The 12,117-nt window shown below is 35.2% G+C and overlaps 1 protein-coding gene across 5 annotated transcripts in view; it reads left to right on the top strand.

Annotated features, from left to right (window-relative positions):
• Positions 1-12,117, top strand: part of LRCH1 (leucine rich repeats and calponin homology domain containing 1) — a 115,312-nt gene that overhangs the window by 64,814 nt on the left and 38,381 nt on the right. For 2 of the 5 annotated variants that reach the window (XR_004080369.2, XM_031047714.2), the window contains exons 8-14: positions 3,806-3,911; positions 5,100-5,212; positions 6,849-6,916; positions 7,925-8,011; positions 10,379-10,468; positions 10,580-10,616; positions 11,301-11,414. Coding sequence is in view for 2 of the 5 variants with exons in the window: in XM_031047714.2 (XP_030903574.2) it covers positions 3,806-3,911; positions 5,100-5,212; positions 6,849-6,916; positions 7,925-8,011; positions 10,379-10,468; positions 10,580-10,616; positions 11,301-11,414 (615 nt within the window). In the remaining 3 variants the exon portion in view is untranslated. The remainder of the gene's footprint in view (positions 1-3,805; positions 3,912-5,099; positions 5,213-6,848; positions 6,917-7,924; positions 8,012-10,378; positions 10,469-10,579; positions 10,617-11,300; positions 11,415-12,117) is intronic. The other 3 variants (XR_004080370.2, XM_031047715.2, XR_004080371.2) reach the window with 2 other exon arrangements.

Below are 12,117 nucleotides of genomic sequence, written 5' to 3'. Positions count from 1 at the left end.
CAGCCACATCCTTGGCATGAATATCTTGCAAACATATGGCTAAAGCAAAGATAAAAGGAGACTAAGGTATTTTTGTGTGTGTGTGTGTGTCTGTACGCTTTCTGGAGAGGGCAGTGAGGTACTTGGTTTAAAATGGTCAACAATCTACCAACAGAGAAAATTCACAATAGTGTTTGGTTAATTTACATTATCTAGAGAATGAGGATGAAATCACAATCTACATCTGCTGTTTCTAACAAAGTAGTAGATAGAGGTTACGTACCTGGCTTTTTCTCGTGTGTTTTCTGTCTGCTGACTTTTTCCTGTTGCAAATTAACAGGAATTCAGCATGCCCAGCCCTGGTAAGTTCCGTGATGTGATTATGGTGGTTTGTTGTAGTGTAGAAACTTCATAAAAGAATGAGCTTCTTGCTACTTAAAATAACTTTACACTGATTCTTTGATGTTTCTCTCCTCCTTTGAGGAAAATGGATTGTGTGGCTTTTGGAACAAATGTAGAAAGAATCAAGCTTAGAGACTGAATTTGTAGTTATCAAAAAGCAAATTGAAAGTGATTCCACTTACACATTAGTCTTTCAAATACAAAACCACTGAAAAACCAAACAAATGAACCCCACAGGGATTTCCAAGTATTTGGCCAAGTTTATTGCTAGATGAAAATGAAGTATAATGATATACAGGCAGACATCTAATGCTTTCCCTCTAATTGTGAGAGCATGCCGTCCATTCAGAGATGCATAAGAACTGTTTTGCCATTCCTTACACTTCCTGAAGCTGAGTTAGCTTGTTAATGAAACTGTTATTCCAGAACTTCCTCTTTAGCTATTAATAACATTTTTAGAAAATAGATCATCTTTCCTGTAACCAAAATGTAGCAATTGGAATGCTGCAAAAAATGCTTTAAAGACAACCAACAGTGAACCAGTAAATTTTTACTAGCACAAAGATTTTCTTATATGAGAACTATTTTCTTATTCCGTCCTGCCTGACTACTGCTCTACTACTAAGGAGAAAATAGCTGCTGAGATCTGTAATCCTAAATGTATTTAGTAGTAAATTCACCACTCTATCTTCTGATGTGACTTTTAGTAACCATGTTACACATGAGAATTGTGCAAGAAATATTAACACGTTGTGAATAAGGATTCACATACATTGTTATTTACAGTCAGAAGTCTACATTCTAAACACTAGATAAATTATCAGACATGAAGTAATCATTAAACACATTTTTGGACTTTTTCTTATAAAGACATCAGACAGAGGAGGGCCATGAAGATGCTTAGAGGGCTGTAGTACCTCTTCTATGAAGACAGGCTGGAACTGGACTTGTTCAGACTGGAAAAGAAGGCTCCAGAGAGACTTTAGAGCAGATTCCAGTGCCTAAAGGGCACTGAACTCTGGAGAGGGAAGTTTTGCAAGGGCATGCAGGGACAGGACAAGGGAGAATGATTTTAAACTGAACGAGGAGAGATTTAGATTAGATATTAGGAGGATCTCTGCTGTGAAGGCAGTGGGACACTGAACTCTGGTTACCCTGTGAAGTTGTGGATGTCCCATCCCTGGCAGTATTCAAGGGCCAGGTTGGATGGGCTTTGAGCAACCTGGTCTCTAGTAGAAGGTGTACCTGCCCATGCCAGGGGGTTCAAACTAGATGAGCTTTAAGGTCCCTTCCAACCCAAGCCATTCTGTTGTTTCTATGAAATTATAGTTTAGTCTGAAGGACAGTGGCTGTTGGGTTTCAGCTCTTTCACAGAAAATACAGTCATTTTGCATTTGTGTAACTTAAAAACAGGAATTTAAGTGACTCACTTGTTTAAAGGCTACTGTATTTTTAAAGAAGCTTGCTAATTAGCTTGATCCATACACGTAGGACATAGTACTTGAAGAAATTAACAATTCATGTGTTCCTGACTGGCTTGTTGGTAGGGTCATTACAGGGTCAATTCTTCAGAGCTGTAGTCATCTTGGGCATTTCAAGTCAAAGATACCATGTAGTGTTGCTGTTAAATTGATCATGGCAACTTGCAGGCAAATTCTACTTTAAAGTAGTGTACCTTATTTTCAGATAAAGTGTAGCATTTTGATTCATTTTCCACCTCCCTTTTGGCCTTTTTTTCCCCCCCCTTAACATTCATTAAAACAAGAGGGTACTTGTTAAAATCCAGAAGGTGTCCCTGCCTTATTACCCATAAGAGCGACACATCAGAACCAGCAACAATTTATATGAAAATTCTTTGAAAAATGTGTCATCTGAATTCATTGTTGGAATAATGTTAAGTATTTTTGATTCTTGTATGTCTGTTTTCTTCTGTTGCTAGCTGAATAAAACATGTGAGTGAGATACAGTTTCACCTAAGAAGGTGCAATAGTTTTGTATTATCGTAGGCTGCTTTGGATAGTTCCTATTTCATAGTGTACTGTCAGGAAACACCTGGAAAATCAATTTCAGAATTCTGTAGACCCTGAAAGTAAGAAATAGCCTGTTGAAAAAATGATTTTCTATTTCCAAATTGAATGGCCAGTGCCTTTTTTTACACCAGCATTCCAAAATATTTTCTGAAAAGCTGTATGTGTTACTCTGCCAGTTTTAGTATTCAGAACTTGCAATAATGTGTGTAAGAACATTTTACTGTACTATTTTCCAATGATAGTTGCAAAATTAACAAAACATGACTCTTTGATCTAGAATAACCAAATTTAGTGCTTAAATGTCACATGAGATACAGCCTGAAAGAGAGAACTTCACTGTAACCTTGCTGGAGTGGATTTATACTGTGCATGTGTCTCCCCTCTTCCCCCCCACCTTTTTTTTTAAGCTGTTGGATTGTCATTATTTCTGATCTAACAGAGCTACTGACTTTTGTGCTCAGAATACTTGGAGTGGGGTTTGTTGTGGGTTTTTTTTTGTTTGTTTGAGGTATTAGTTAATTCCATTTTAAAATAAAATTGATTTTAAAAATACCAATTTAAAATTGACAAATAAGTTATTATTTAATGTTAGTTTACTTCGTTATAAAGCTTCATTGTTTTGATAGGTATTTGTCAAATACTTGAATATCCTTTTGAATTTTTTCTCTCTAAGCAGAATACAGCCAGTGAATTCATAGAGTTAATAATATGCAGATTATTCATAAAGAGGAAAATATAGGGTGGCCCACATTTATAAAATGTGTGAAGTCCAGGGTAGTCTTGGCAAATAGGAATAACCACATGTATCTGGGTACAGTTTTTTAAAAGCAAAGATTTGCTCTGTCCTTTATTACAAACCTTAACTTCATGATTTAAAAAAAAAAATCTCTGTGGAATATGAACATATGAAGGTAGGAAGATAATTCTACTAGAAGCTAGCCTACAAATGTAATCTTGCTTGCTTTTGGCATTAAATTAACAAGCCGCATGGCAAAGTAGGGGAGAAGAATCCTGGAGGGAAAGAAAAAAGGGCTGTGGTACAATTCTCAGTTTGTCTACAGACATTCGTGTCTAGAAGGAGCCTCTATTTTCAGCAGTCCCAGGAAAGCACACAGAGAACAGCACAGTGCAGCCCATACCACTGCAAGGGGAGAACTAGTGCAGTGAAGAAGATAGAAAATGAGGATAGGTGAATTGCTCTGTTTTGCAAGCCTCTTGTGAGGATATATTCAGCAAGACTACAGCTTTCTACAACAGGATTTTGTCATGTTAGATGCTCTGGTATCCTCTCCCATATTAGTTTGTCACTCTTTTAGTGAGCACTCTTACTAATATGTACATTTTTATCCCTCTTGATTTGAGCTGAAACCAGTGTTTCTCCTATTTCTTCTTAGCCATCTGATGAAGACACTATCAGCTTTAATGTACCAATGTCGGACATTGTGGAAGAAGATCATGTTGTAAAGGAAGATTCAAGTCACCATGCTAACTCAAGAAAAGGTTGGAATGTAATGAAAGTGGAAATTAAATGCAGAGAAATTCTGACAATAATTCCATGTATAAGACTGTAAATTCAGTTGTGAAAATCACAACCCAATTGGCATCAATCTCTCAGGAGTCTACAAACATTATCTTTAAATTAAATCTGTTTTATTATCCCCTGATACTTTCCTTTGGAAGTTTCAGTGTTTAATTTTGCACGGGGTAAATGCCTTATTAAATTGAATTTTCTTGCTGATATCCTAGTTAAACAACAGGTATTTTCACTACCCTGTGTATTTAAATCTTTTATAATAAATGCCTACCTACCCAAAAAGCTTTGCTCATGTATATACAGTCATGTAAAAGAGCAAAAAAAAGTGTACTACTTAGACCATTTTTAACCATACCATAACCCTCAAGATCCTTATGGCAATTTTCCATAGCAATTCCAATGAACATATTACACCTTGTTTCAGGAGTTAAGTTCTGGTTCTAACTGGGGGAAGAAAAGTGAGAGTTGATTTAAACCATGCTTCCCAAACAGTAGTATCAATGTATAATAACTTATCAAATGGTAACTCCATTTCTGAGTTAGCAATGTACAAAAGCAGAGTCCATTTCTGTAGCTGGACTTAATACAAAGTGAGATAGTAAGAACATTACATCCTGCAGTGTTTATTAGCAAGCTGGAGAAGGTAAATTACAGGATCAGACTACTTAAACCAGGAGAAAATTACTACTGCCTCTCACTTCTGCAAGTAAGAGTATGGCATTGGCTGTAACGGCTCTGAATCATTTTGAATTCTGCAAAGAAACTCTTTGCTTGTTACAGCATTGCAACTGAAATTGCATTAAACTGCAAGGCACTGGCTGACACATCTGCATGTATTGTAACACTGTGCAGCTGTCCAGCTGTGTCATTGCACCAGTACTGGCAAGACATGTGTAGTTCAAAACTGACTCCATCGATGCTTGTTGTGGTGCTTCTGATCTATAACTGTATGATCCCAGGGTATTGATCTATTACAAGTTCAAAATGAGTTAGCATCACTTGGTAAAATGCAAAGATATTAACTTGCTTGAAGTTTTTAATATGCTTTGAATTTAGACTTTGGTTTTGAGTTCTGTTACTCAGTACACTTAAATCATGTTGAGTAAGAATTATTTCTAGTTCAGCTCAGCATTTCTATCTTTTTTTATTGTTAGTGGAATTCCATCAAGTATCTTCTCACTTGATTGTCAGTGATAAGTCAAGAGAAATAGAAGACCAGTTTGATGAATCAGATACTCTTACTACTGAATTTATGAGTTACATTAAGGCAAGTTTATGACAATTTTATTATTATAAAATATTTTATTATAATTATCTAATAACTATATTATGTATATGCTTTATATTTTCCTGCCTCTTTATTCTCACTTCATCATTTGATTTTCAGTAATCAATCATTTGAAGGCTAGTCTCTTGGGAATGTCCTCTGTTATAAGATAATAGCATCTAAAATGTGTTACAGACACTGGTTCCATAAAATACAAGTTACTGTATTGAATTTCAGTGTAAGGGTATTGCCAGAGTGAACAGTTTAATTTCTTTTAATTTTGATATTTTCTTTAACATTATGATGGTTGGTATCATCAGCCTATGACTTCAAAAGGGTGTACATCCATTTTATTCTGAGGGTTTTGAACTTGGGCCTTTTTCCTTCTTGTGCAGATTTCCAAGTCTGTTTTGTTCTTTGGTATACATGAAGTCATATAATAGAATGTCTTTTGGGACAGTGGAGGGGGTCTTCTAGAATTGAAATTCTGGTTAACCAAACCGTACATAAAATCAGTACAATGTGCAGTGCAGAAGAGGAACTTAGGCTTAGGGGAGTTTGTAGTTTTTCAAATGCTAGTCCTAATTTATATGGCTTTATCTTGCTTACATAATTATGTCCAGAAACTGAGGATCACCTTCTACAATAAGTGCTGTGTTTTTGTCATCTTTAATGTGCCTTTCTTGTGGGAAAAAAATCATATGCTTCATTCCTCTAAGGAGAAGAAAAAGAAAAAATAATGGCTTTATTCATTCTACTGAGGATTTGCACTGGAAAATGGGCCATCTTTGGGGAATGCTAGAGAAGCCAGTACACTCTTTAGTGACACATGTAGCAGGGTGATGTGACTGATGCGACTAAACACATGACTCAAAAGAGGATAAGCTTCTCTGTTTTCTGCTGATTTTTCTTTACTAGTGCAAATGTACATCCATTTAGAGACATTCTGTCTTTACTGGCAGCTGAACTACTTCAGTGTTCCTGTATATCTGAGATGAAAGAGAAAATAAAATTGCAAAGCTTCGAAAGAAAGCATAGAAGAGAGTCACTTTTTGTAAAAAGTAGCACTTCATAGTCATAATTAGTTAGGACATTTTGAACTCTTATGTCTCTATAACTGGCTGATTAATATGAATTCTTGCATGCATATTTGTTTAAAAAACCCCGGCAAACATGGCTGTTAAAATTGTCAGGTGGGAATGCTGTTAATTATGGATGAAGTACGTAATTGCTACTGTTTGCATATTTGGAATTTCTTCGCTCTGTAAACAAATTTGGATGCAGTAGGAGGAGACTCAGGGTCATGCTTAATTGAAGCATTGTTTGCATACACCAGAAAGCTATAAATAAAATCTGGGATGTAGAATAAAGAATTCTCATGTTGCTTGACTTCTTTTACTGTTAAAGGAGTGTAAGGGCTGTTGACCTCAATAAAATCTGAGCAGCGAATAGAAAATCTTGTAATCAGTATCTTAAAAGAGGTAGAGAGAGGAGTGGAGCAGAATTGTTGAGTTGTTTCAACTAGCCACCCTAAACTGTTACTTAAATTAGGTCAGTGCTGAATCTGAAGGCAGTATTTGCCTGCCTGCCTGCCTAATTGCAAAGTTCAGTTCTCAATATCACTGTCTACTTGCAGAGTAGAGCAGCAGAGTGTAATGAATTGTTGAGAATAGAAGAGGACACACAATGGCACACAGAAGAAATGTAAGTATTTTTTATGTGTCTCTAAGTAATCAGCTGTGTTATGTGCAAAGAACTGGCATTTCCTTCTCAATTAATAATTTTGTAGACTTGGAGGAATGATAGAAGCACAGCCTTGCACTTCATGTGTGCTCAATGTTTTACACGTTATTGCTGAATAGAGTGGATGCTATGTAAAACTAATTTGTATGTACCAGTAATGCTGTAATATTTTTACCTATGTAGCAACAAGTTTTTAAGGAGGTATTTTGATATTTGGTATGTTAATGGCTTTGGTAAAAGATGATTTTATAAAAACTTGTAATGTTTTCTTCTTTTTAAAAATTAAGTGTAAAAAAAATCCCTCCGTTGTCCGTCTTATTTTGTCATAATTTAACCCTGAAGCAATTGTTAATTTACAGACATTAATTCAAGAGCAGAGCAACTGCGCATCAGTTGCTGAGGCTTGTACATGAGAAAAGGGGATTTAATATGACAGTGTGCTGTGAAGTTGTCACTCATCAGGACAGTGGAGTCCTATATGATTTAAAAATGAAAACTGAAGGAAGGGAAGAGTAAGTCCTTTCTGAAAGAGCCTTATTGACAGAACTAACAGGAGATTTATAAGAATTATACCTCTTGAAAAGCAAAAGAAAGCATGCTGGTCCATTAAAAGAATCATTGTATTTAGTAGTTATGCTAAAACAACACACAGTGAGTGCAGTTAAGAGTCAAATATTGGTTCAGTATCTTCAATTTTAGAAGTCAGTCTGTTTAACTGAATGCTGAATGTTATGTAAGTTCACATTTCTGTAAGTATTTATTAAGTTGGGGAGCTTTGTTAAAGACAAGATACTGGGGAGGTTTTTTAGGAGAAACTGCATGAATTCAGTGCATACTGGTATGCAGAGAGGCTGTTTTTCCCCTTTATATTGTTTGCATGCCACTTGGAAGATACAAAGTGAAATTTAGGCTACCCTTGATAATTGCTGTTGTACCTCTTTTTTTGAATGCTTTTGTTTTCTGTTATAGAATAAGTTTATCAGAAGAACAAACTATTGATATAGCAATGATAGAGCAACTAAGAGAAGCAGTAGATTTATTACAAGATCCCAACAGGTATGCTTACAATAGCTGATGCCTTAATGTAATGTATTTAAAATCTTTGTGAATTAATTTAGAATTCTTCTTTAACTAATAATTAAAAGTTCTCTGTAGTTATGAAGTGCTTTGCTAGTACGCCAGTGTTTTTCAGGAGGTGTTTAGATAGTTAAGGGGGAGTCTTGCATTTTCTCTCTAGAATGCAGTGAGTACCTAGACATGATTCCCAATAAATTAAAAAGGATTTCAGGTATGAAAGAAACCTAAATTTTGAGGTAGAGACATCTGTTAGCCATTCATCTTGTGTACACTACTGTGATTTTCTGAAGTTTTGTCTCAAATTGTCACGTTTCTTCTAGGGATTATACACTCCTCTACTTATTCATGTTTGATTTATTTTTGGGGAATGGAGAAGGTCTTTTAGCCTAGCTTCATCCCAGCTCAGTGGAGGACATAAAGAAGGTGCCTGAATTAGTGGTGGAGTTTCTGTAGTCTCTCTCTGAAATCAAAAAGAGGAAGAGGCAGCTAGAGAAAATTGTAGATTTTACCTGACTACAGAAGGCAAGGCGAGGTTTTATAAGTTAAGTGCCTGTTTTAAGTGGTTGAAGTCAAGCGATATGACTCTGGATCTTGAACAAATAAAGGAATAACTAATAGAAAACAAATGCTTGTCTTACTGAAAAGGACTGAAAGGGGTGGTGTAGGTAGTTCTGGCCAGATGCTTGCTATTGCTTTTCTTTGTGTAATTACCTTCAGAAACTGATTCAGTTAATTTCAAAACTTTTTTCTTCATTACTTCTATGAGATAGCTGGTTTACAGCTTCATTTCTTGGAAGGCTAAAAACCTCCATGTCACTTCCAGCCTTAAGTATCCTTGTGTCTCCTTCCTTCCTTCTCTGGATCATCTTGTGACTATGCTGTTCTTTAGTTTAAATACCTGTTATGGTACAACTTTGCCACCTAGCAGACCTTTTTACTTTTGAGGACAGAAATTCACTCCTGTTGGTATTTCTAGAGAAACAACTGTCTGACTTTATTTTGAATCATATAAGGAATACTTAAATTCTTGAATCTTACACTCTATAATTGAATCACAAGTTTTTTTGCTTAATAAAAATCATACAAATCATGAAAGGTTTTTAGTTCCTGTGGCTTCTGTGAAATAATATTCCATTGCTTCTGAACCTCATATGAGGTTTATTACTTGTTAACCTTACAGATTGTCATTTTGCTTTTGCCAGGTATTGCTGCAAAATTTTCTACGTATTTAGTTTTTTTAATAAAATACAGAAAATTAATCTTTCTCCATGTATATTCAGATGCACTTTCATTAGTAACACTAGTAAATTCACAATATGGCTTTTAAAAATGGCTGATCATGTCATGCATGTCTCTATTGTTCTACTGTTTGGATTTTTTTTTTGTATAGTACTAGGCTGCACTTTCTTTTTCTAACCTTAAATTTTGAGTCTTTAAGTTATTTATCAGTATATAGGGTTTCGAATGTATGTCTCCTGTATGTTAACATCCAGGCTTACCCAGCAAGATACACCTAGGTGTCATAATACTTGCCAAATAATTCTGTAGGTTTTTTCAGTCCTCTGGGCCACAATTTCCTAATAATGTCCTTTATAATTACTGGATTACATGGCAGTTTGTGATATGCTTGCATTGTATAAAGTAGTGTGATAAAATTTTGGTTTTCCTACTGAATATTTTTTGTGTCCTTATCCAGATCCACAAAGGAATTAAAATGCTTCCATTGCTCCTTAGTTTAAGAGGCACAAAAGCTTTCATGTGATTTTTTTTTTTTTTTTTCCCACGTCTGCATATCCTATGTGCACACAAACAGAGTTCAGTTCTGGAAAGCAAAAATAATTCAGACTCAATCTCTTTCAGTATTTTCAGATATTTGCTTCGTATTCCTATCATTCCCTTTCTTATATTCACTGCTTTCTTTCAGGTCATTGCCAGTTGTGAATTTATTGTTGCACTGCTTAATTTTCATCCACTGTAATTAAATTTGAATATATAACTAGGGCTGTGGCTTCTGTTTGAACACAGGGTGCTAGAAGTTGGATATAGAAATCTACAGTCGTCTAGATAATGGCATCATTGTTGGCAATAAACAGGTCCTTTTGTTTTGATACAAGCCATTGCTCAGGATGACATTTTGCAGATGAAAGCATTACTGTTGCTTTGATTCAGCTGGTGACAGTGAAGCATCAGGAGGCATTTAAAAAAGTTCTTGAGAGATAACACTGAGCAGGTTAAAACCATGGCTATAAAAGTATTTTATATATCCATTTGTTTGAAATTAAATACTGAACAAAGCAGTCACCAAAGCTATACCCCAGTGCAATGTTTCTATTTCAAACCTTGCAGATTAAGCATGGATATTTCAGAGAGCAGTGATGTGAATCTGTATCCCATGGAACCAACAACAGCTTTAGAATTTCAGGAATCTACAGTAAAGTGTGTTTTTCCTACCTTTTTTTTTTTTTAAGAAATTATTTGTGAGCTTCATCATATTAAATTTTCTACATAACGAATTACATATTTGCATATGTTTATCTTTATACATAGCGGTCAAATGCAGATGGAGATGTCTTCCCTTGGTCAGGTACGTTAATGAGTGTATCATAACAAAATATTGGGGGGAAGATAGGAAATAAGCCAACAGTTTTAACTATTATTAATCTGCCAGTAGGGAAGGGAAAAGCTTAGTAGGCTAGAGGACAAAACTAATTCTTCTCTAACGTTTTTATAGCATTTTCATTTTTATAGATGTATGTATAACATTTTTCTAGGTTTGTCAGTTGCTTTTTTATCTTAGTGGATTTTTTAATCTTCCTGTGTTTTAATGTAAGCCAATTCATTGCTCAGCTATATGTACTTGTCTACCATCCCACTTCACTATCTCCCTCTTCTGGTGCGGGAAAACAATGCATTTGTTAAAGGTGGCCCCAACATATTTTGTAAACTAAAAATTAGTGTTTTGCCAGAACATTGTCACTATAGTCATAGCGAGTATATAAAGTATGATTTGGAGTTTTACACTGTGGTATATACTGCTTATCATTTGATCTGTATCCTGCCCTGTAAGCAAGTGTTCTTTATGTATTGCTTTGTTTAGAATTATGTTATCTAACTGTTAGCACTGGAACTACAAATATATAGTATCTGCTTACTTTGTTTGCTTTTTATCACTGTATTTGTAAGAAATACTTCTGAGGTAATGTTTTGCAAAAAAGGATATAGTTCTATTTCCAGTGATGCACAGTCTAAAGAGCTATTTATCTTACAGAGAGAAAATGCTGAAGAGGAACTAGAATTTCAGAGAAGGAGGGAGTTGATTATGGAGAAAGCAAAGTCTGAAATGAGACCTTGTGAACAGGGTGAAAAATGGTCATTGAGTCAGGTATGGAGGTATCCAGATGCAATAAATGAGAAACATTTCAAAAAGATCACTGCATTCTGTCTATTTGTGTGTGGAGACAATAGTGAGGTTAGGCCCATTGGTTTTGGTTTTGGGGTGGTTTTTTTGTTTAGTTTTTGTTTGGTTTTGGTCTTTTGCCTTGTCATGAATCTTAACATTTGGGTATAAATGGGAAGTTGATTAAGACCCATCTCTTAGGTCAAAAAACTGATATAATGAAATTAATAAGACATGGAAGACTCTTTCCTTCTGATAAAAACTATAGTAGATGCAGTGGCTGCATTCCCCTGCAAAAATAAGGCACCTGAATGTTAGATTTTTTCCACAAAATAAACTACCTGATTCATCATCCCACTGACCCTGAATACTCTTGTAGCTATGTACACTGCCATGTTTTTGTTAACAGCAGTGCCATGCAGCATTAAAGTGTTTAATATTCCAAACAGCTAACATATAGGTTGCAATTGCAGTTTTAAAGTTTCAAAAATATTTTAAGTTTTGTGTACCTTGGAATGATCTAGAAATAAAGGAACTATGAAAAAATTACTTTAAATATTTGATGCATATGTTATTACTTCAAAGTTGATTGTATAGGGATTTTTGCGACTGCTCTTGCACAAAGATTCTGAGAACAAAATTACGTAATGTTTTTTCTGTATTGGTAGTGCCTTAATATGCTCTACCT

The sequence above is a fragment of the Melopsittacus undulatus genome, chromosome 2 (genome assembly GCF_012275295.1).
Source record: "Melopsittacus undulatus isolate bMelUnd1 chromosome 2, bMelUnd1.mat.Z, whole genome shotgun sequence".
Taxonomy (NCBI): domain Eukaryota; kingdom Metazoa; phylum Chordata; class Aves; order Psittaciformes; family Psittaculidae; genus Melopsittacus; species Melopsittacus undulatus.
Note: the sequence above shows the minus strand (reverse complement) of the source record. Positions and strands in the feature narration are given on the sequence as shown.